Source organism: Erythrolamprus reginae, chromosome 7 (assembly GCF_031021105.1).
Source record: "Erythrolamprus reginae isolate rEryReg1 chromosome 7, rEryReg1.hap1, whole genome shotgun sequence".
NCBI classification, from domain to species: Eukaryota; Metazoa; Chordata; class Lepidosauria; order Squamata; family Dipsadidae; genus Erythrolamprus; species Erythrolamprus reginae.
Genome location: NC_091956.1, coordinates 27837793 through 27863952, shown reverse-complemented (window position 1 = coordinate 27863952; position 26160 = coordinate 27837793). Strand labels below are relative to the sequence as shown.

At 37.8% G+C, this 26160-nt stretch overlaps 1 protein-coding gene across 1 annotated transcript in view; it reads right to left on the bottom strand.

Moving 5' to 3' along the window:
• LOC139169905 (bifunctional heparan sulfate N-deacetylase/N-sulfotransferase 4) overlaps positions 1 to 24640 on the bottom strand; it is a 178893-nt gene extending 154253 nt beyond the window's left edge. The window contains exons 1-2 of the mRNA XM_070756573.1: positions 24434 to 24640; positions 4005 to 5277 (exon numbers count right to left, since the gene is read on the bottom strand). Of these exons, the coding sequence (XP_070612674.1) occupies positions 4005 to 5033 (1029 nt within the window). The 5' untranslated portion in view covers positions 5034 to 5277; positions 24434 to 24640. The remainder of the gene's footprint in view (positions 1 to 4004; positions 5278 to 24433) is intronic.
• Between the last annotated feature and the right edge of the window lie 1520 nt (positions 24641 to 26160).

Here is a 26160-nt window from a genome sequence, read left to right as displayed (position 1 = left end):
GGCCTAGGGGGAAAGAATATCTCAGTTCCCCCATGCCTGACGGCAGAGGTGGGTTTTAAGGTGCTTACGAAAGGCGAGGAGGGTGGGGACAATTTTAATATCTGGGAGGAGTTGGTTCCAGAGGGTTGGGGCCGCCACAGAGAAGGCTCTTCCCCTGGGTCCCGTCAAACGACATTGTTTAGTCGACGGGACCCGGAGAAGGCCAACTCTGTGGGACCTAACTGGTCGCTGGGATTCGTGCGGCAGAAGGCGGTCCCAGAGATAATCTGGTCCGGTGCCATGAAGGGCTTTAATTTGAACATGTTTAGGACCAATGTACTAAAGTATATTAAAAATATTTTAAAGATAGCATTCCTCAAAATTCAAAACAACAACTAGTAGGTAAAAACTATAGGTAAAATACTATGAGGTTCCCTAGTTTGATATAAAGTGGGGAAAAACAGAATAGATTTCTGCCTGTCATTTCTAAAACAGCAAAGATGCTAATAGGCCTAGAGAGAGAGTATTATAATGGAAATGACTATCACAAATTCCCCAATCTAATTACTTGCCTAATGTCAGTTTACAAAAAGTTTTCAAGTTCCTGAAGGAGGCTTTGGCCCTTTAGATTGTCTGGTTTTCAGTGATTCTATTTAATTTACTTCCTGTTTAGAAAGTGCTTTAGCAGAATCTCCAAAGGAAAATGCAGGTAGTCCTCAAGTTACGACCATTATAATCAGAAATCATGTGATTGACTGCCCCCATTTCTGCTCCTCCCATGTAATTGTTAAGCAGTTTACTAAGTGGAGCATGGGGTGAAGGGAAGAAGGGATGGCCCAGGAGTCCTGCTACAGGTCCAGGCTGCCCTAGGCATCCCAATGTGTTCCCCACTTTCTGAAGCATTCCATGCATTACTTCTTGCATCTTGGGATCCTAGTTGGGTCTTCTGAATCACTGGAAGCTTGCAAGCTCCCAATGGCCTGATTTCCCCTTGGTCAGGGGTAGGCAAAGTTGGCTCTTCTATCACATGTGAACGTCAACTCCCATAATTCTTGTGCTAGCATGATTGGCTCAGGAATTCTGGGAGTTGAAGTCCACAAGTCATAGAAGAGCCAACTTTGCCTCCCTCTGCCCTAGGTCATTGACTCATGTGTGCTATAGCCAGCCTAATCTCCCCTTGAGTTCATGACTGCTGCCAAGACCTGTGGGGTGGGATGAGTAGATGAATGTCCCTGCAGCATCCCTAAAGTTGGTCGTAAGGCTCAATGACCTCAAGGGTGCTATAATGTGAGTAACTTTAAAATAGGGTTGTAGGCAGGGGTGAAATATTTTTAGTTCACTTGTGCCTGTTGGTCATCAGAGGGCCGGTTGAGAAGGGACTGCAAGGTTCCGCCCACTTCTGAGCATGCGCAAAGCATTCTGTGCTTTGGTCAGGGGGTGTCCTGACCAACAGGCAAGAGCAAACCGGGAACATTTCACTCCTGGTTGTACGTGAGGTCTGTTGTAACTTTGAACAATCGCTAAGCAATTAATTGTTAAGCCCCAGTGGCCCAGTGGTTACAGTGCAGTATTGCTGGCAAACTCCATCCATAGCCTGGAGTTTGATCCTGACAGATTCAATGGGTTGACTCAGCCTTCCATCCTTCCAAAGTTGGTAAAATGAGCACCCAGATTGTTAGGGGCAATATGCTGACATTGTAAACCACCCAGGGAGTGCTGTAAAGCACTATAAAGTAGTATATAAGTTTAAGTGCTATTGCTATTGCTAAGTGCCATCATCAAATCAACGACTAGCTATGTAGAATTACTATGTAGAAGTACATCGCCAGTGGTTACTATCAGTTTGGGTTAACCAGTCTGAACCGGGAGGAACCTACCTCTGTCTAGAGGGCAGGGTGGGATCTAGCAAGAGTTTGAAAGCTTGGAAGACTAGACCTTTGGTCCCAATGATGGACCCAGATTGGGTCTTGCAACATTATCTTGGGGCATGCATATTTGCCGTCATGCATCTCATAACATACAATCTATATCTCTACTATGAGAGCTTAAGGGAAGACTGACTATGTGTACAATCTGATAGCAAAACAACACTAAAACTACCATATTTTTCAGAGTAAAAGACACACATTAGTTTTCAGGGAGGAAAATAAGGAAAAGATAATCTGCCTACCAGGCATTCATCCAGCTAGTTTTTAATCTGGTCAGCTTCAACACATTAGTTTGCTGGCTTTGATGCCAAAGCCAGCAAACTAATGCTGGTTGGGGATAAAAAACAGTTTCTAAAGCAGTTCACTTCTCTTTCTCTCTTCAAGAGAGAAACAATGAGAAAATCAGGCAAAAGGAAGATCGCTTCACTAGCAAAGCACAAAAAATGGCTTCACTGGTTAGCACCTCATTAGGACTGGGAAAAAAAGGCAGAAGATAGCTTGCTAGCACAGCAGGGAAGATTGTTTCATTGTTAGCATCTTGTTAGGGCTGAAAAAAGGCTCAGCGGATTGTTGGAGGGAGCAGCAATGAATGAAGCAGGCAAAGGGAAGATCGCTTAGCTAGCAGAGCATGGAAGATCACATTAGCACCTCATTAGGGCTAAAAAAAGTATTAGTAAAAACTACATTTGGAGTATAAGCACCCAAATTTTCAGCCTCTGGGGGCGGGGATGTGCCTCTTATACTCCGAAAAATACAGTAGCTAAAATGATAACTATACTAATATATAGTACAGTATTAGTAATATATAGTATATAGTGAAAGTACTATATGAATTTGTATTATCATTGCTATTATTATTATTGTTGTTGTTGTTGTTATTGTTGCTGCTGTTGTTATTTTATTATATCAGAAATTCCTTAGATCAAGTTTATCCAGGTGGATAACCAAGGCAAGAAAATAAGAATACTAATTTTATAATTCTTGTATCAAAGTACCCAAAATGCCATCTTTATATATCCTTAATAAAGCATGCATTGTTTATTTAACAATGGACTGCTTAACATACAGCCCTATTATTTTATTAATATTAATGTTGGGCTTCAACTGGACTTTGGAATGTATGCTTCCCAAGTGTTGCCTTGGCTTACATACAAAACAAATCAAATGATAAATAAATACATAAATTACATACATAGGGAAATGATTATTTGATGATATTTTAGAAAATAATCCAAGTATTTTTCAAAGAAATCATTTCTCATAAAAATGTTCAACCTGAGCTGAATAAATTGTGTATATAGTTAGTCTAATAATAATTCACTAGATATTTGCTCAAAATTGAGACAATTACAAAGGGGGATTTAATCACACATACTCCTTGTGAAACTTGTAAATGTTTAATCTTCGAAAGATATCTAAGTCTTTCCCAATTTCTTTTCTGGGATCCCTGAGGATACTAGCTAAAATAATTTATTTCATTTTAATATTAGAACATAATACAAGGCAAACTCTAGTGACTTGAGTGCTACAAGGTCAGTTATTTAAATATTCTTTCATCTATTCCTCTATTGAGGCCTATGAAATGCAGAATTAACCTACAAGTCCACCAATCTGATGGTGGCTTAGAGCTAAATTGTGAAGATCAGCAGACATAATTGATTGCTTTATCCAATCAATCTGTCTTAACTATCTTAGGGAACCCAGAATGTTAAAAATAAATCTAATGCTGAGTAGAAATAAATACAATTAACTCGGAATGCAATAAGTACGGTAACAGTAGAGAGCCAATATGGATGAATGAATCCACACAGTAATTTTGAGATCTGAGTTTTCACACATTATGAAACATGGTGAATAAGTTCATATTAATCAAAATAATTAGGATCTCTTCAAAGAAAGTTCTGAGCCTAGTTAGGAAAGATGAAATGTTTTAAAAGTGGGATTTTAAATCAATCAAATAATATTTTAAACATCTAGCTTTCATTCTTTCAGTAATTGTAAGGAGGATGTGTGCAAAACTGAGAAGAATTCTAGGGGACTGATGATCTGGCTGTTAGAAATTTATCGGAGAGAAGACCTCGTAAATTCTCACCTTACCTTCACATCTTTTACATTCATCCTTGTTCCTTCTTTTCCAACAAAGATGTCATCTATGTCAACAAGAATGTATCTGTCCAAGGATAATGTAAGCCTTTTTCCTGTCAAGAAGGAGATGGCATCTATAAAAATAAGTTTGTGCAGCCAAAAGTTCAAGTTGTTTCCAAAAAGGACTCTTTGAATTCCATCATGAAGTCCTAGGTCCTGAATCACTGTAGCATAGAGATGAAGCTTTGGTAGTGATGCTGGGAATGATTTGGAGGCTTTTAATTCCGTTAAAAGCACTGGTTGATAAGTAGAGTGGTTATACTGGAAAACAGTCCAGTCATCGCCAGGTAATGGGCCTTTTTTAACCCTTGGGGCTTTGGTAATATGCAATAGAGGGGACTGGGGGTTTACTAAGCAATCCTGAAGGGCTATATTGTTGTAAAGATGTAATGGGAATCCTTTGAGCTGAGTACTTGACAAGCTATTCTCATTGGCTTTATGAAAACCAATTATACTAACACTGTATTCCACGCAGTATTTTTCCAGGAGTTCTCTGTTCCATGAATCCATGGATGTGTACTTCAAAATATTTTCATATACTACAAGAATGTATTTCCCTTTGCCATTATCAGCCAGGGGTGGGATATCCCCTTTCCCAGATGCAATCACCATATGATACTGAAACCGACTAGACTCCAGGATGGCAATGATGTCTTGTCCAAGTTGAGAGTACTGGCTTTCAACAAAAAGCAACACCCTGGCATCAGCCCTAGCAGGATCAATTGGCTTCACTGATTTAAGTTCTAGTGTTCTATAGGGCAGAAGTTTAAGATCTTCACACTCCATTTCTCCTGTGTTATCAGTGAGGGAAATTTCTTGCTTGTGACCTGTATACAGGTAATAAGCAGAAATGACTATGCTCACTAAGCAGAAGGTGGCTAAGAGAATGACGAGTGTTCGGAAACTCCTACGAAGTTTCATGATCAGATTCATCTTCGTTCTGTTTTGTTTTGTTGCAGGAGTATATTTCTTCTGTTTCATCTTCACCAAACTCCCGGCAATTGGCTTCTTCCTTTTAAAGTGCCATCATAAATAGATCACAAGATGGTATTAATACCACTCTCCAAATATTCATGTGACCATTGCAAGTCATGTAATGGGGAAAAGATGAAGACTATGAAATTCCAGATACTGAAAGTCCAAAGAGGTGGAAATTTATATTGAAAGCTGTGTTCTTTGACTGCTCCGGTTGCCGATAATCAATGGAGGAGACGCTTAGCATTATCTGCAACAAAGTGAGAAATTAGAGTAGGTTAAGAAAATCCATAAAGCAATTAAAACGTGTTAATTAAGTAAGCTAGTAACTTCTATTAAAAGAAAAATAAATCCCACCTATGAACATTTTTATTGATTCCAAGAGAGAAGATGACAAGGGGATGACTTCCTGGTAAAATGTGTGTGTGAAGAACATGCTTATCATTTACAGTTGTTATCTAAAACACTCAGGCCTATATTTATCACGCTACATAAAAGCACAATTCATGATAATTCTCATATTTTATCAGACACAATAATAAGCACCATCAATTGAATCTTTTTTTATACATTTATCAGAAATTCATATTAAGACTCCTTATCATGAATGGTCAAAGCCATGGAAACTTCAGTTTAATGTTTCCAAATGTAAAATAATGCACTTGGGGAACAGGAATCCTCAATCTGAGTATTGCATTGGCAGTTCTGTGTTAGCAAAAACTTCAGAAGAGAAGGATTTAGGGGTAGTGATTTCTGACAGTCTCAAATGGGTGAGCAGTGTGGTCGGGCAGTAGGAAAAGCAAGTAGGATGCTTGGCTGCATAGCTAGAGGTATAACAAGCAGGAAGAGGGAGATTATGATCCCCTTATATAGAGCGCTGGTGAGACCCCATTTGGAATACTGTGTTCAGTTCTGGAGACCTCACCTACAAAAAGATATTGACAAAATTGAACGGGTCCAAAGACGGGCTACAAGAATGATGGAAGGTCTTAAGCATAAAACGTATCAGGAAAGACTTAATTAACTCAATCTGTATGATCTGGAGGACAGAAGGAAAAGGGGGGACATGATCGAAACATTTAAATATGTTAAAGGGTTAAATAAGGTTCAGGAGGGAAGTGTTTTTAATAGGAAAGTGAACACAAGAACAAGGGGACACAATCTGAAGTTAGTTGGGGGAAAGATCAAAAGCAACGTGAGTAAATATTATTTCACTGAAAGAATAGTAGATCCTTGGAACAAACTTCCAGCAGATGTGGTTGGTAAATCCACAGTAACTGAATTTAAACATGCCTGGGATAAACATATATCCATTGTAAGATAAAATACAGGAAATAGTATAAGGGCAGACTAGATGGACCATGAGGTCTTTTTCTGCCGTCAGTCTTCTATGTTTCTATGTTTCTTTCTCTCAGGGCAGAGGGCTCTGCCACCCCAATCCAATCACTCTATTCACTCCCGCAGACTTTCTGGGTAGATGGATGAGGAAAGGAGTAGCCATGGCACTATAGTTCAAGCTCTCAGTTTCAACAGGGCTCCCACCTTCCTTCTCGTCATACAAATGTTCTTTTTCCTAAGCTGACCGCCTCTCACTGGCCAGAGGGAGGGCAGACTCTACAGAGTCTACGGAGAGGGGCGGCATACAAATCCAATAAATAAAATAAATAAAAGAGTCACCCAAGGCATCCACCTGATTTTCCCTCTGGATGGAGGGCCCCAAGCATCCACCTAAAACACACAAACCGTTCCCAGGTTCTCACTCTAACAGCAGGGTTTTAGATGCTTCAGAGCCCTCAGTCCTCTATCATAGCCACCCAGGCTTTCCCAAGGCTTAGAGATGACTTCTCCAGCTTCTGCTGTAGATCTTCCAAAAGATCCTCTCATGATAGGATGAGTAGCACACCTACTAGAAAAACCTAATGGACCTGCCCATGGGATCTTTTCTTAGATTTAATTGAAGTGTAGGAAGCAAAAAGGGCTACAGACCATCTAAATGAATTTCTGCAATCAAGTAGGAACATTCACATTTATATTTTTGGCCAGATCATAATTAAATCAATGCAAAACTGCCACACTCTATATTAGATAATTTTTGCGAAATAGTTTTAAAGCAAAATGGCATCTTAAGGAATAAGAAGTGGATTAAAAAGTAATGCAGTGATAAGCATACAGTAGTCCCTCACCGTAGTCCCTCACCTATCGCTGGTGTTACGTTCCAGACCTGGCCGCATTAGGTGAATTCCGCGATGGGGAATTTATCGACTGATAGTACTTATTTAAGTATTTATATTGTAATTGTTTGGTAAGTTTTCATTGTTTTAAGTGTTTATAAACCCTTCCCACACAGTATTTATTTTAGATACAGTATTTAAATACAGTATTTACAATTTTAGATTTTTTTTAAAAAAAAAACCTGCCGATCGAGTTCGGCGGGCTGTTTAAATCTGCCGATCGACTTCCTCAGAAACCCGCAATGAAGTGAAGCCGCAGTAGGTGAAGCGCGGTATAGCGAGGGACTACTGTATATGATTTACATAATTTGAGTTATATGAATATTAATTTTTTATTCTCTTTGTCTATATTTTGGTCAATATAAGATTGCAAACATATCTAACTCCTGCCTCCCATTTTCTCCACAAAAATCATCCTGTGAGGTGGGTTGGGCTGAAAAAAGGTGAGTGATTTTCATGTCTATAGCAGGCCTAGAACTCAGTCTCCTGGTTTTTAGGCCAGCACTTTAACCACTATGTACATTCATATTACATTTTGTGATTTATGCTCAGTGTTGTGGGAATAAACTTCTCCATGGTATTCTCTTTAGTTTTGATGATTAACCTAAAGCATACTTGACTTACTATTATCAATTATCAGAAACTTGGACTTGGTTCCTGTGGTGTTGTGCCTTTATTAACTAATCCTGATTTGTTTTTGTTTATTTAAGTACCATACTCTGTTTTTTTAGTTCTATATATTGAGGTAATTTTAACAATTTTACAACATAAAAATATGAATTGTAATTACTTCAAATTTATTGTCATTGAAATGGAAAAATCTGATTGTTTAATAAAAGATCCCAAAAGAGCCAATTATTATATTATTTTTGAGGGTAAATTTTTTTCTCCATACAAACTTTTTCAATACAATTTAAAATACACTGTAGTACAATTTAAAATAATACAATAAAAACAGTATTGAGTTAGTAAGTCAAATTATAATTAATCACCCCCAAAAAGATTTATTAGTTCCCAATTAATTACTTCCCGTGTCGATCCAACCCCCCCAATCTTGACCTTTAATTTTGTTATCTAGATATCTGATTTTCTTTTAATTGTATTCAACCTTGATTTCATTTAAACCTTATTAGATTAGTATCTTTTATATTATTGCATTATTTGCTTACTTTCATTAGTTTTAACTAATAAACACTGTAACTATAAATTTGTAAAGGAATATTTAGGCTACTCATTTTAATCCTTACTCTATTTAGAAGTCATTAATAAAAATGTTGCAATGGTTAGAGGGTTCAAGGACTACTAATTACCTCCCATTCAGTGATGGGTTCTAAATACCACCATTACCTGTTCGCTCATGTGCATGCACAGAAGTGTCTGGGGCGAGTGGGTGGAGCCTCCCACCACCACTACCGATTCATAGAACCGGATCGGACTGATAACAATCCACCACTATTTCTGTTTGAGCCTGTTTTGAGTACCATTTTTGAGACAACTTTGGACTATACATCCAATATGTTCATATTTAAACTTATGTTTAATCTGTTTATAATGATTTGTTTATATCATTTCCAATTTTCTATTTTTGTAAGGAAATTTAAAAAATATAATCATAAATACATATTTTCCACTGTTGGTAGTAAATGTTTAATTAATTGATAGCTCAAGCCTGAATATTCCAAACTTCTTATAAGTTGTTTATTGAGTTTTACTGTTTCCAGTGCTTTCTTTATAGTAAGTTATAGATCTATCAAAGAAGAAAAACACAAAGATGCACTTCAATAGTGACAATGATAAATAACTGCAACTTGCGCTCCTGAAGTTTATCAAATCACATGCAAAACTTTGGGTTTACAATCACATTAGGGATACGTGCTGCCAAAAAAACCCGATCAGTTGTCATTGCAGGAGCAATAGCAGCAGCAACAACAAAAATGTGTCTGCATATTGTTAGGGAACACATTCTGAATTTTTAAATTAAACCCCATTTGGTTTTCAAGACGGATTTTTTTTTAGCACTAGAGGGCAATATATTCCTGTTTCTTTCCAAATAACAACAGATATCAGAACATCATCTGTTTATCTAGAAGAACTGGTGGTAAAACAATTAGGTATGTAATAATCCAGAGATCACAATAGTCTAAAGCAAAAGGTAAGAAGTAAACTCATTCTAGAGTTTACTGCTAAATGAATATAATTTTACTGCTCATAAATGATTCCCCCTTTGTGCTTACAGTATTTCTAATTCTTGCCCTGGAAAAGTGAAGACCATAATATAAATTGGCTATCATTTCCTTTTATGCAGTTTCATAATAATTATTATGAAAGAAAGAAAAAAATTGGGTTTAAAATTGAATGGTGGATAATGTAGATAGCCTGTATATGAATTTAACAGATAGACATTTAATTAGGTAATTTCAAAATAATGAAAATGATTTCTAGGGGTGAGTTCCCATTCCCAATCCAGCTCCTGCCAATCTAGCAGTTTGAAAGCATTCAAATGGGAGTAGGCAAATAGTATCACTTCAATGGGAAGGTAAGAATGCTCCATGGTATCATGCTGGCCACATGACAGTAAAATAGATTGGCTGACACTCAATGGCCTTGAAATGGAGATGAGCATCTATAGTGGGCAATGACTGGCTGACTAAATTCCACAGGGACTCTGTTATCATTCTTTATTCTAACCATCCCAAAAGGGGGGGAAATGTAAGAAAGCAAAATGACTGTATGAGAAAGCTTTGCAAATAACAGAGGAAAGAAGGAAAGTGAAAGGCAAGGGAGAAAGAAAAAGATACACCCAACTGAATGCAGAATTTCAGAGAATAGCTAGAAGAGATAAGAATTCCTTCTTAAACGAACTGTGCAAAGTTATAGAAGAAAAGAATAGAACAGGGTGGACCATGGATCTCTTTGGGAAAATTGGATATGAAGGGAATGTTTCATGCAAAGATGAGCACGATAAAGGACTAAACTGGCAGGTACCAAATAGAGGCAGAAGAGATTAACATTCCAATTTCAAAGAAAGGCTCTTTCAACGAATGTTCAAACTATCACATTATTGCACACATTTCACATGTTAGTAAAGTTATGCTTAAAATCCTACAACAGTGATGGCAAAGCTATGGCACGGGTGCCACAGGTGGCACGCAGAGCCATATCTGCCGGCACGCATGCCCTTGCCCTAGCTCAGCTCCAACATGCATGTGTGTGCCACCCGGCTGATTCTTGGTTCGCACAGAGGCTTTTGGGGGGAGGCATTTTTGGCTTTCAAAGAGCCTCTAGGAGGGATGGGGGGCACATTGTTATCCTGCCCCAGCTCCAGGGAAGCCTTTGGAGCCAATTCCTGTAAAATACATGGGGAAGAAATACAGTAGAGGTAGTGACAGATTTTACTTTCCTGGGCTCCAAGATCATTGCAGATGCGGACTGCAGCCAAGAAATTAAAAGATGCTTGTTCCTGGGGAGGAAAGCTATGACAAATCTAGACAACATATTAAAAGGCAGAAATATCACCCTGCCAACAAAAGTGCATATAGTCAAGACTATGATTTTCCCAGTTGCAATATAGGGCTATGAAAGTTGGACCATAAGAAAGGCTGAATGCCAAAGAACTGTTTCTAATTTTCTCTCCTTTCATGTTGCCCAAAGTACCATTAGTGAATGAAATGGCTAATAAATTGATTAAAGAGAATGAATGAAGGAAGGAAGGAATGAAGGAAGGAAGGAAGGAAGGAATTATCAAGGGTAGGGAGGGGGAAGGAAGGAAGGAAGGAAGGAAGGAAGGAAGGAAGGAAGGAAGGAAGGAAGGAAGGAAGGAAGGAAGGAAGGAAGGAAGGAAGAGCTTTCCACCTGGGCACAGCCTAAATATATGTAGCAATAACCGATAACCAAAAAAAAACCCCAAACTTTTTTGGTCTATGGTATCTATTTTCTGATATCTGAGAATGAATTGAAAAATTGGATTGAAGAATGCAATCCTGCTTTCCTTTCCTACTTAAAAGGCTAGCCACTTCGCAAATGATGGGATAATTAACCTAGCCCAATAGTATAATAATGTAACTGTGTTGCACAGAGGTTCCTCTTATATGCATAAAGTGATAATCTGCATAAAATTATACTCCCAATTACAACAATGCTGTTAAGAGTTTAATTGTGGATTGCACTTTTCTAAATATCCCTTTGGAAAAGATATTTGGCTTAGTGAATAGGATAATAATATTGTTGTGTTTTATAGACCCTCCCCCCAGTACATATACAAATTTATAGGTAAAATTATATTTCCAAATACCAGAATGCCTTTTAGAGTTTAATTTCACTGGGATTTTTTTGGACTATATCTTTTGAAATAATTGAATAATAGTGTCAGCGAGTTGTTTGAGATTTACTGCAAGATACCAATAACTGACAAGCAAAATTTGGCATTATGTGTAATACATTTATTGCTATCATTATCAAAAATACTCAGTCCCATGATTCCTTTTAATGTCTGTATTCATATTTTTAAAATCTGTAAATCAAATATTTCTCTTCTGAATCACGTCTACCCTAATAAGTAATAAAGACATAAGCTGAATCATTAAACAAAAATGTGGCCAAAGCACCTAGACAATCCCCAAGACATTACAAGTCAATACATTAAAATGTATCATCGGGATTTGAAAATGGGTTTTGGCTCCATTCTGGACCATGTGTCAAGTCATTGCTCTGAGCCAATTCGATTTAATTGAATTTTCCAAGTAAGTTTTTGTGAGACACTCTCAAATGCTTTGGTGAAGTCCATATATATTACGTTTACTGCTGGTTTTGTATGGCTGCCAACAACACAATCAAGTTTCTGAGGTATTATTTGCTTCACTCTTGCAGCCTAGAGACTTGAATTAATGCAACATTAAAGTTGCTCTGTAAAATAATAAAAGGGAGCAAGGAATGCAAATGCACAGGCTCAAACCACAGCATGCATTTGCACACATGCTCAATGGCTTTTATGGAGAACAGCCAGTAACAGCCAGTAACAGCCCTACCTGGCATGGGACCAGATTACCTCTGGAACCGCCTGCTACCACACGAATCCCAGTGACCGATAAGGTCCCACAGAGTTGACCTTCTCCGGGTCCCATCGACTAAACAATGTTGTTTGGCGGGCCCCAGGGGAAGAGCCTTCTCTGTGGTGGCCCCGGCCCTCTGGAACCAACTCCCCCCAGAGATTAGAACTGCCCCCCACCCTCCCTGTCTTTCGTAAACTACTCAAGACTCATTTATGCCGCCAGGCATGGGGGAGTTAAGATATTCCTTCTCCCTAGGCCATTACAAGTTATGCATGGTATGTTTGTGTGTATGTTTGGTTTTATTATAAGGGTTTTTAGTTGTTTTATTAATTGGATTTCTACATGCTGTTTTTATCATTGTTGTTAGCCGCCCCAAGTCTGCGGAGAGGGGCGGCATACAAATCCAATAAATAAATAAATAAACTGGACAACTTTGGAAAACTCTGATAAATAATACTTTGATTCTAATAGTCTCTTTTTCCTTAAAATTCTATGTTTCAAAGTAAAGTTAACATGCTTTTATTATGCATTGTTCATACAATGGTGAACAACATATCAAGAAGAATTAACCTTATTACAGAATACGACATGATACCATATAGTGCAGTGCAATCTTTTTTGGTTCATGTGCCAAAAGGCAGGACTGGGGGGTCACACACATGCATGCCCACACTCATAAACTCATGCCCCCCCATGCATGTGCATGTGACCGCCTCTGCTTATGGCATGCCCGTTTTTTGCTCTCCCCACGCTTCAAAGACTTTCTAGGAGACTTTAATGGTTTAAAAAATCTGCAGGCCTTTATACAGAACATACAGAACATAAACATGTACGTATATGTGAATCACCGGATGAATCTTATTGCCTATCACTTGTAAAATACACTAGAATATTACAGTATATATGTTGTACATATTTACCATTATCATGGCTGGAAAAGTAATGGGGTCATAAATATCTTTTTTTAAAGTTCATAATAGTCTGAAAATAGGAAGGCACTATGACTGCAACTCTTCATACATAATCCATTAGTTATCTTATAGTTATAACAAACTGGATTTCTCTTTATTATGTAAAGTGTCATGAATTTACAGAAATAATTCTACTTTGTTGATTTTCAAATTTTAAAAGTTATTTGGGGTGTCTATATTGGAATGATTTGGAATAATCTTGGGAAAATATGTTTCTGAACATTAGGAGCAAATCATATTTTGGGTGGGGGAGGAATCTAAAAATCTAAAAGAAGAAGCATCTATATAAATTCATGTCTGGTTGATTTTTACATCTTTTACATTAGTTCTGCAAATTAATATCCATGACTATAAATACAGTATATCGGAGCTGGCAGTTAAATAGTGAGTAATAGCAAATCAGATGTGACGTTTGTATGCATTCGTATCTTGTAGGACTGGTAGAGAGATAACCACTTGCAGTCACATTTTATCTTTGCTTTTCCTCTTCTCTGTCACTTGTCTAGAGAAGACCAAACTTCCAGTGGCACCAGTTGCTATTTTCTTCTCTAATGGAAAAAAACCAAAATCAGATGTATTTATGAAACTCTGCTCTCTTAAGAAGTAGGTTAAACTGAATTTTCACACTTGTGAGTGGATGGGCAAATATAACCAGGGTTATACTGAAGTCAGCTTCTCTCTACCCCTCTACCCTGGTCTCGGTCTGTGTCTCTGTAACAGTGGCTGGATATAGACAAAAATCAAATGAATAAGGACTGGATTTTCTCGTTTTTAGCTTACATTTCAGTTTTTAAATGAATCCCATGTCAAAACAGCATGGATACCATGTTTTAGGTCAGAAATGGCTTGGGAGGCTGCTAAAAGAGAAATTGTTAAAAACTCTGTTAGTTGTTCAGTACTGTGTTTTGGTACAACTCAGAACTTATTGCACAGCCAAGCTTGTCACTCTGTAAAAAAACATCACTCTACAAAAAGATTGTGATTCAAAGCTATTTATTTTCATGTTTAAAACTGGCTCTTCCCTAACCAAATAGGGAAATAAGATGTAGTTTTTTAAAAGAAATTGGGGTTTTAGTATGCTTTTAGATTTAGATTCCTACATGTTATGTATTTATTTTTGTTGGGAGCCACCCTGATTCTGAGGAACAGGGCAGTATAGAAATCTAATTAATAAATAATAAATAAATAAATGTATGACCATTTGCACAAGAAATAAAGATATTTGGTTTTCTCACTACTCATTTCCTAACTCGGCAATATGACATATTCTAACACACCATTCCATCTTCCCAAACTTGATTTATGACAAAAGGATGAAACTTAATTTTATTTGAATGCATCATACAATGAGCTGGCCTGCAACAATTTAAAGTTTGGTAAAACTATACAGTAATCTGAATAGCAGGAGATATATAAACTCATACTTTCCTGCTATGGAAAATATTGATTACTAACAGGAAAAAAATAACTTTTTTATTTCCAAACAGGAAACTGATCTGAGTATGAAATGAAAAGAAAAGCAATCAGTCTAATACAAACTTCTACATTTAGGAAAATAATAATCATATGAACAGATGCATTGTACCAGAGCTGGCGGCAGTGCAATATAAAACGGAACTGAGACTGAAACTAATAATTTTCAGATACTGGTTATTATATGAAGCTAAATATGCATCAGTAATATAATGAAGTTATTTCAGGGCAAATAAGTTTTTCTTCAACATTAGCACTACTGTATTTGCAAGCCCCAAAAGTAATAGTTGTACTTTATTATTCACTAGAGTGGTACCCTATATAAAGTACAGTATTTTGTTTATTTGAAGAACTATTGTTTAAAAAGTTAACAAAATGTAACAGGTTCAGACAGAGAAAGTAAGAGGGAAGATCAATATTTCCTAAGAGAAATATTTCAATATTTAACTAGGGATCCTGAAGAACTGTGACATGAAAGAAAACAGCCTTATTCTCATGGGTCTAAATGACAGAGAATAGATTTATTTAAATAAGAGTAAAATTGAACGATTTGATTATGGAGCGCATTTTCATTAACTACCAATGGCAACTGTTGCGGAATACTCAATCTCTCAATTTCCTAAATTGTATTGGGACCAATCTACAAGCTTTCCTCCAGGTTTAGGGCTTTGCATCATGTTTTGATTAACAAAACAGAATACAGTATGCATTTTGCCCCTTCAAAGCTAAAAACCAATTCCTGCAATAGAAAATTGGCTCAGCTGAAGGATAAACATACCCGTAAATTATTTCTCTAGGACTAGAAATATTGTGCAAAGTAAATCGGAATGCCTCACACTCATTTAGCCATTCTAAGCTTTGTGAGATATGTTACTCAATCTCTGGCTACTGCACACTACCTCTGCCACTGATTGTGTTCACCACACCCTATTATATTTTCATTATATTTATATTATATATTGAAAGATAAAGTCATTCTCAGTACCGTTCCCTGAAAGCTGCGCACAGCGCGCGCGCCCCAAAATACACCCCCGCGCAGCCTTTTTCACGGCCGCGCGCTCCCCATCCCCATACCAGCCACGGGGGGGGAGGTGCCGGCAGCAGAAGGGAAGGGAGCCGCGGCCACCCCTGCCTCCCCATAGTTCCTCTGGCCCCCCGGCCTTTCGGCGCTGCCCCCCGCCTGCCCCCTCTGCTCCTCCTCCGCCTCCTGCCTTTCGGCGCGGCTCCTCCCGCACCCCGAACACACACCCTGCCCGTCTCACCTTTGCCGAGAGCACTTTCGTCCCGGGCTCTCGGCAAGGGGATTGCAGGAGAGGCGGAGCAGGCATGAATGGGAGTGATGTAAATAATACACTTGGCCAACCTGGCGCCCTATCTCCCTACTAGCCCGCTCGGAATATTCAAAATAAGAAAAGCCTTCGCTAGCGAAGGCTTTTCTTATTTTGAATGTTCTGGGGGGCTAGCAGGGGGATTTGGAGCGCACGCAAACGCCCGCGCCCCCCCGACATTGAATATCACCTTCGCCGGCCTCCGCTGAGAAGAACGGAGAGAGAACGAGAGACAGTGAGAGCAACAGACAGCAAGATAGAAAGTGAGAAAGAGAGAGAGAGAAAAAGGGGGGAGAGAAAGAGATAGCAAGAGAGAGAGAACAAGAGAGAGAAAGAGTGTGAGAAAGAAAACAAGAGAGAAAGAGTGAGTGAGAGAGAAATAAAACGAGAGGGAAAGTGAGAAAAAGAGAGAAAGAGGGGGGAGAAAGGGAAAGAGAGAGAGAGAAAGCAAGAGAGAGATGAGAGGAAGGAAGAGAGAGAGAGAAGAGTGGAAGGAAGAGATAGAGTGAAATGATAGAAAAAAGGGGAGAAAAGAGAAATGAGAAAATGATTGAGGCAGAGAATGACAGGAAAGAGAGAAAAACAGAGAGAGAAGTGACTCTTGATTTATTTATTTATTTATTTATTTATTTATTTATTCTTCTATGCCGCCCAGTCCCAAAGGGACTGTCGCTCAGACACTATACTTTTCCGCCCACACCGAAAAAAAATTAGAGGGTAGTACATTGATTCTCAGTGTATCAACACTATGTTGGATTGCTGCATTTTCCAGCATGCTCTTGGGTGCTATTAAAGGATGCCAAATGTTCTCCTTCACACATTTCATGGCATTCAAGAGGCTGATGCTTTGTTCTCTATCTCTTTTCTATTAGGATTTGCTTAAAGTGGGGGGAAAGCAACACATTTGATATTGCTTTGCTTTAGACTAAACATCTTTAGCCAATCCATATTATGACCACAAAACTGTATAAAAAACAATTGAAAGTGACAGTGCTTCTTTCCTTCTCCCATTAGTGAAGCTTTCAAAAACATTTTGCTACCAACAGCTATTTCTAAATACAGAAGTGGTATTTCAGTACATTGCCAAAGATATTAGCTGTAATATAGCAAAGAGATTTGAATGGCTGCTCCAGTGAGAGAAAAAATCCCCTTCAGGTATCTGATTTTGAATTTCAAATTATTTACATATTCGCATACATATTTATTTATGCACAATGTATCATTGGCAGTTAGGCATTCAGGTTGGGTGGACCCTACCCTGAGCTTATGTACCAAAGTTGTGAACATCCTTGTTTATCATGATCACTGCTCTGATCAGAGATAAAAGACAAGCCCAGCCTAAGGCTAAACAGTTTAAGAACATGTCCCAGGCTATTTCAGGCGAATAAGGCACCATAAAAATAATCAAGTAGCTTTGAGATCTACTTTGATGGGGGAAATTTGTGGACATAAATATTTCTTAAAAACAATGAGAATGACATTAGAGAGAAATATAGTATCTGGAGAAGTAACTGTCACTCTCATTTTTCAAGAATTCAGGATTCCGGAGAGGGGCGGCATACAAATCCCATAAATAAATAAAATAAATAAATTTCTTCTATAAGCAGCTAGGCATTAAAAGTTATCTTTTCCTTTTTTACAGTTGTAACCAAGATGAAGAATCCTCATCAGGTGGATCTATAATCACAGTCTTTTACTGAAATTTATGGACACATTTTACCTAATAAACAGTTAACATCCAAGCTGTCTCTTTGCAAGTACTGACTTCCAATTTTAGCTTCCTAGAGGAGAATAGGCTACAGCTCCCAAAAATCCCAACCACTGAGATCAATCAATGGGAGTTAAGAGCCAATAACATAGAAACATAGAAGATTGATGGCAGAAAAAGATCTCATGGTCCATCTAGCCTGCCCTTATACTATTTCCTATATTTTAATCTTAGGATGGATATGTGTTTATCCCAGGCATGTTTAAATTCAGTTACTGTGGATTTACCAACCACATCTGCTGGAAGTTTGCTCCAAGCATCTACTACCATCTCAGTAAAATAATAATTTCTCGCGTTGCTTCTGATCTTTCCCCCAGCTAACCTCAGATTGTGCCCCCTTGTTCTTGTATTCACTTTCCTATTAAAAGTGAAGGGGGAACAATCTGAGGTTAGTTGGGGAAAGATCAGAAGCAACGTGAGAAAATATTATTTCACTGAAAGAGTAAATGTAGATTTACACTTTCAGTAAAAAGTAGATGCTTGGAACAAACTGGGATCCAATATTAAGTACCATGTTCTAATTTGATTTTTTAACAACTGCACTTCACATTCATCAGTAATTGTACAGAGTATCTGCACTCAGTGGTTTATGAGTAGATATGTCTGTATGCATAAGATTCTATCACCAGGAATCAATAGTACCGGTAGTATCATCTCACATTCCTTTCTATGAACCGCAGACATCCCTGCAGTGCTAAAATTTTACAGTATAAATGTCTAAAACTACCAAGTGCAGGTTTGCTATTCTACTTAGAATAGCAATATTGAGTGCCTTACATCGGCCTAGGCTAGGGGTAGGAAAACTTGGTTCTTCTGTGATATGTGGACTTCAATTCCCAGAATTCCTGAGCTAGTATGACTGTCTCGGGAATTCTTGGGGTTGAAGTCCACAAGTCATAGAAGAGCCAACTTTGCTTACCCCTGGCCTAGGCCCAGCGGTGGGCTACAAGCTGGAAAGCTAAATTGCGCTCGCCGTCACAGCTCATAAGATCTTGCGGGGCCAAGGTGATTTTGCTGCTGCACCTGTAGAGATAGCAAAATTGCACACGGAGCCACAGGTGTGCCCGTGTTTTGGTTAGGTTTTTTTGTTTCCATGCATGCCAAAACATGGGCACACCTACAGCTCCGTGTGCAACTTTGCTACTTCCACAGGTGCAGCAGCAAAATCGCGCTGGTCCCACAAGAACTTATGAGCCACAGCGGCAAGCGGAATTTACTGTTCTGGCTCGTAGCCCACCGCTGCCTAGGCCATAAGTGCTAGAAGTCCTTTTAACTTCTAGAGCAGGGTTGTGAAATTCCTGGCCTATAGATCGGATGCATCATGAACTGGCCATGCCCATGCCTCATTTAGTGAAGGGGGAAAAAGTATCGCTACATCACATGACACCGTGACAACATGAGTTTGAAACTCCTGTTCTAAGGTGATTATTATAAAGAATATATGACCTGTCATGTAATATAAAGCATTTTATGCACCAAAATTAAATTATAGTTATGCACAAAGTAATATTGATCGGTAAGTTGGAATTAGAGCTTTGCTAAGCAAATTCAGTACAACAGTTCCTATATAAAATCTTGTTTCCTCTTATTCAAAGAATTCACTTGTGCATAATGCAACTCATAAAAATACAGAGGCTTTCCATAAATACAATAATTGAATAGGTCTTTCTCACTCTTTAGGAACGGTACTTGCAGGCGAGTTATTAAAGCATCACCACTTAAAAATGAAGCTCCAAGACTATTGGAAATGAGCAAGTGGAAACAGTCCAAATTCTACAGCAAAAATATAAATAACTTATTTGAATGTAGTTGAGTTGGTGAAGTTTATATGGCTCTTTGCTGCATAAGAGCCTAAATATTTGCTTTCTAAGATACTTCTACTTAACCTAGTCAATTCCGACTTTACCATGTTCAGAAAAAACAGAAATTATTTATTATGGATAAAAAATTGTTTAATCCTTACCATAGTTGTATTCCCAACCAATTCCTTTATAATTTTCTATACAAGGCAAAGAATTTCATACAGTTCTGTGCAGCAAAAAAGGGACAAAAAGTTTTGATGATGACTTTTTCCTTATTTCACAACCTGTAGACTTTATTCTTGGGAATATGTGAGAAAAGCTAAAGAAGAAAAAACTGTATGTCCTACCCAACTCAACTGTGTATTACAGCAACTAAGATCTGAACTCAAGATTTCCCATACATTGTCTGTATTTTCAGCTATGCAAACCATAACCAAAACACTCCTACTTCAATAACCATCATAAACATGTTTTCCTGGAAACCTGTGGAATAAAATGATATACCTGAAGGTTTAATATTTTTGCATGTAAGGCAATGTACTTGCAGCTGTGTACAAATAGTTGTTAAAAACATTTCCTGCTTTGTTTTACTAGGCATCGTATGCATATATTTCACTGTCTCTTTTTATGAGTTAAATTCCACTTTTATATACAATAATACTAAGGAAATTTGCTTTTCCTTTCTTTTTCATGGGCATATACTGTTTGCAATGTCTTTTGTACGTGAAAGTAGAATATTTTCCTTCTTTCCTACTGAATTTAAGTTTAAGTTTAAGTTTAATCAGATTTGTATGCCGCCCCTCTTCTCATTAACAGAAATGTCGGATTTTCCAATATGAAATATAAACTCTTCCAAAACTTAGCTCAGGTACAATAACATGCTTTTACATAATGTTTTAATGAAATTCAGCCCAGATATCATTCTTTCCAGCAGCAATATCCGTCTGGTCTGGCTCCCAGCCAGCCATTAAGTATTTGATTTTGCTAGTTGAGGCTCTATTGAATTTGGAAATAGGAAATGACAGCCCACTTTCCTGAGCTATATAAAAGTTTAACTGTCTGTTGTATTTCAAAAATCCAAATGGAACATTGGTTTATATTATCTATAAACACACAATTACACTTTACTAGCAATTGCCATACTATGTAACTAAATTTTCAATTGGAAAAAAAGATAATGATATCTACAAATTGACAAGCTAAATGAAATCCAGCTGTATAAACTGTCTAATCTTTGCATTGGCAATGCCAGAAAAAAAGACCCTCAGGCCAAACTTTACATATCACAATTCACGTGTATTTTCCTACAAAAAGATTCATTCTATTAAGAAAATGACTGCAGTTGCACATTGTGTTAGGATATTGTTATTTTAAGTGTAGTTTGTGAGCAAGCTACAATTGGTGATGGCAAACCTTTTTTTCCTCGGATGCTGAAAGAGTGTGCATGCGTGCGTGCTATCGTGCATGCGCGAGTGCCTACACGCATAATTCAAAGCCTGAGGAGGGCAAAAACAGCTTCCCCTGAGGTCATTTGGAGGCCAGAAATGGCCTGTTTCCCAACTTCTAGTGGGCCCAATAGGCTTGTGTTTCTCCGTCCCCAAGCTCAAAGGCTTCTCTTGAACTGAGGGAGGGTAAAAATGCTCCATCCAACCAGAGGCTCTCTGGAAGCCAAAAACACTCTTCCAGAGCCTCTGTGTGAGCTAAAAATCAGCTGGCCAGCACACACATGCACATTGGAGCTGAGCTGGGCTAGCAGATATGGCTCCGCGTGCCACCTGTGGCACCTGTGCCATAGGTTCACCATCACTGCCATAGTAGCTTGGGAGAGAGGGGAGGGGAAGGAGGAAGGGAAAGAGGAGAGGGGGAGGGAGGAAGGGAGAGAGAGAGAATAGTCACCCAAATTCTTATTTATAGGCAGTTATATATATTTTAGTATATAATTCAAAATATATTTATACTAATGAAGACTCCCCTTTCTTCATGGAATCTAAATTTTCATTACAGTACGTGATAAGCTGTTTTAAAAATTAGGCTAAATTATGAAAAGAACAATTCAGCCCATCAAGGTTGAACTTAATAATTATATCCAATGAGATACCTGGGGGTCAAATACTTCTTACCCACAATAGGAGTACCCTTGCTCAAATAAAAACAATACTCAGATGTCTTGCAAACAGGAAGGGTAAAAACCTAAAATAAAAAAAAAACAATTTTCTATGAAGATAGAAATATTTCTCTTCTACACATTCTTATTTTATTTGGAAAACTTTTCAAACGCTAGGAGAATTTCCCAGGAGGGGAAAAAAAATCATTTTATTACTAATATTGGATATTTGTTTTTAAAAAGTCTGCACTGTGGACAGCACAGGGCTTAATGGTTCCACGTTAAAATCTTAAGTAATGCATGATACAACTTGTATCACATTATTTGAAGGAAATGCCCCAAGTCTTTGGAGAGGGGTGGCATACAAATCTAATAAATTATTATTATTATTATTATTATTATTATTATTATTATTATTATTATTATTATTAAATCATATTGAATTGATGGGTGGCATATAAAACAAACAAATAAACAAACAAACAAACATCAAGTTGTCTGGGTCTTATTGGCAAATATGTTTAAAACTTCTGCCTTAACAATAATTTAACCTTAACAATAATTTAACCTGCATATATCCAAATGTATACAGTCCCTTTGAAATAATTCAGACACTAACCTTATGAAACAAATCTAATTACTGAGTAGAACATTAACCTGGACATCTTTCTACTATGACCTTTATTGTACACAATTTCCCAAGAGACACATAGTGGAAAGTTATGGGACTTGTAATTGGTCAACACTTGTCATAGTAGACATTTTGCCACTGAGGATGTCTCCAGCAGGTTAAATCCTGCAACAAGAATTATATTCACTTTTGCCTATGTCAAGAAATTGTTAGATTTCTTGCATCCATTTTTAAGATTTATCAAGATATTCCAAATATTGCCTCATAATATAAACTAATGAAATTGAGGACCACTTTATCAAACCATCCAGCAGAGGTGACAGCATAGAGGCAGCCTGGAAGTGCTTGTTGGAAGCTGCTGATGTTATGAGTTGTTTATTTTAAGGAGCACTTGTTAAGATATCATTTTGATAAAGAGAGATGGGAGTTAATGGGAAACTAGTAGTGCATGAGTCAGCCACCATAATTTACATTTAAGACTAATTCACAGGCTGTAATTCTTCCATAGAGATGAGATAGGGATAGCAATTCAGCAGCATTATGGGACACACTAACTCTGTGTCAGGTGGTGCTAAAATATGAATGTTTGGCTTTCTAATGACCATAAACTTGTGTTCAGTATCTAAGAGTCATCCTAAATCTAAGAACTGGTGGCACAGTTGCTGCAAGCTTAGTTTTGGACAGAAATGTTGAATACAACTAGAAACAACATTTATCTCTACATTCACAGCAATAGGAAAGTCATTTATGGGAATAGAGACATTGGGGTGGGTGGGAGCCCTTCTAAGCCATCCTTCTACCCTCTTAGTTTAAACTAAGTGTCATTATTTGAGAAACATTGACACTTAACATCTGACTGGCGTGCATTGTAATTTAGGAAAATAAAAGCTGTTATATTATTTGGATTTTATACTTGTTCAGTAGTTTCTCTGGAAGAATGAGAGGCTAGCATACAAAGAAATATAACATAAATATCTATAGTGGTCTTCATATAGCAAGACTTAAGTCTGAATAGCAAGATTCCATTCTAGGACGTGCATTGTAATTTAGGAAATTAAAAGCTGTTACGTTATTTGGATTTTATACTTGTTCAGTAGTTTCTCTGGAAGAATGAGAGGCTAGCATACAAAGAAATATAACATAAATATGCTATCCAACTTACGTCTGGATAGCAAGATTCCATTCTAGGAATCTTACTTATTTTAATTTCTCACAATAGCAGCACCCATTTGAACCTAGACCAGGCTGCTACAATATCTGCTTTCTTGTATAATGAGAGAAATATACTTTCTCTTAAAATCCTGAACATTTCTTTGCTACAGTCTAAACAGTTGTTAAGTTGTAAACATGGAGCATCAGTTCCTCTCAATATCCCATACAGTCATTATTTAACTACAAAATCGGTGGAATCCAACAAATATGCTTGTTGGCTTTCCTACCAGCTCAGTTATCAGGGCAAACAGATTAAAATAGTTATTGTTCCCGGTAAACATAACTTTTGAAAAAACTTGCTCGTTAAAAAAAAAACCCTGGATGGGAACGTTGATCATTCAGCTGACAGTGTGCTGGGGCAACCGGCACAAATCACAACTTTATTCAATTTCGTCAAGGTTTCTCCCCGACTCTGTTTTGTTCTCTAGTTTACAGCTAAAGTCAGTCTACATTTTAAAGCTCAGAGTCAACCCTGACAAGCAATCAACAAGGGAACAAAATAGACATACTTAATTCATGATAACTATAGGGAAACTAAATATATTTATGATCACTGTTATTGTACCAGTCGGATGGGGAAACTCCATCTCTAATAATGAAATGCAAAGCGTCAGGGCTGCCATCTCCCCCACCCACCCACCTCCTCCATGCCAGGTCCACAGTATTTATTTATTGTTCATTCTTTTATTTTCTTTCAAAAAGCCTTTCGCTTTTAACTTGCGTTCTCCCTAGAGTTGAAATGCAAGGTGGGTCCAAATAAATCCAGCCAAAGTCGCGCGAGGCGACAACTTGTCTTAAAAATAAACCACGTCCTGTGTAAACTGCAAAATAAACTTACCCGGACCAGATGATCCTTTCAAAGTAGCGGTTTGAAAGAAGAGGAAGCGATGATGCCTTCTCTTGACTTCGCGCCGTAGGAGAGAAAAGAGGTGGGGTTCCCCCCCTTTCTTCTTCTTTTTCTCTTCGCTTACTCCGCGTGCTTCCCAGCGAGCAGCCTTTGCGTCTCAAATACTCTCCCTGGAAGCTGCCTCCATCCCTTCCCTCCGCCGAACTCCTCTTAGCAGCGCCGGTCACATTTTATTGATATGCCCTGTTCTTTGCAAAACAATTTAGCCTGGAATAAGGCGGGCCGCCCTTCCTGCCTCCCTCTCGCTCATTCATTTCTCACCAGCACGCCGTGGGGGGGAAATAAACAAATAAATAAAAAGGCCGTTTTCTTTTTTCTTTTTGGAGACCTCGGAATTACACCAGGGAGCAGTCTCGGCACAGCAAGAAGAAGCGTGAGGGGAAAGGAGGTGGGGGAAAAAAAAGACTAGGAGAATTACTTAATCACCCGTCTAACAGCTGCTGCTGCTGCTGTTTTCTTTTCGCCTTGCCTAGCTATGCTTTTCCCCCCCTCCCTGCCTCTCTCTCTTTCTTTTCTCCCTCCGCCTCGTGTCTACATCGGAATTATAGAGGCGGCTCTTGGAGGAGGAGGAGAAGCCGGGCCGTTCCTTCAGCTGATCGCCCTCAAGGTTTTCAAGGACTAGGAGTCGCTGTGATGTCACGCTGACTCTCCGGACGAGGGTGGACTTCTATACATTCCAACAGGAGCGAATTCAGAGAGACCCACTAGATTCCGGCACACAACTCCTCCCGGGGATTGATTGATTGATTGATTGATTAGCCAGTCCTGCAAGATTTGCTTGCTTACTTTATTTTATTTTATTTTATTTTATTTTATTTTTAAAACGATCTATAGGTAAGTAGTAGTTTATATAAACACAAGGTTTGTTTGTTTGTTTATTTATTTGTTTGTTTATTTATTTATTTATTTATTACCATCATCAGAGAGGGGCAGCATACAAATCTAATAAATTATTATTATTATTAATAATAATAATAACAATAACAATAATAATAATATTTTTATTTATTTATTTATTCATTCATTAATTCATTTATTTATTTATTTATTTATTTATTTATTTATTTATTTATTTATTTATTTATTTATTTATTTATTTATTTATTTATTTATTTATTTGACTTCTCTGTCAACAAATTCTGAAGGACTCGGGGCAGCTTACAAAATAATATAAAAACCAATACAAAAAGGTACAATAAGAAAAGAAGTCGGATATAATTTTAAAAACAGACCCGGTAAAAAAACCTATCACAATCCTATGCATACACACCATTCATAGAGATTGGCCATGGAAAGTGTACAAGTAAAAAGTGACAATCTGTCATTTTTGTATGTTGGGAATCCACCTCCCTTCTAACTTGTCTGCCCTGGATCCTGGTGTGAAAAATGCCACTCATGGGGTTTGGGGAGCTGATGCTTCCCCTCTGCACCTGCCCCCCCTTTTTAAAAAAAAAGCAAGAAAAAAAACAAATGAAAAGTTTGAAGAGTGATTATTTTTTTCCATCACCAAAAAGACAATTGCCAGTAAAAGTTTTTTATTTTTTCCCTCCATAGATAACATACATTACGTATACCTTCAATAGAAATCAATATACATATGTTGTCGCTTAAAAACAATAGTACAATATATAAGTTACATTCCAATTTTAATTTTATTC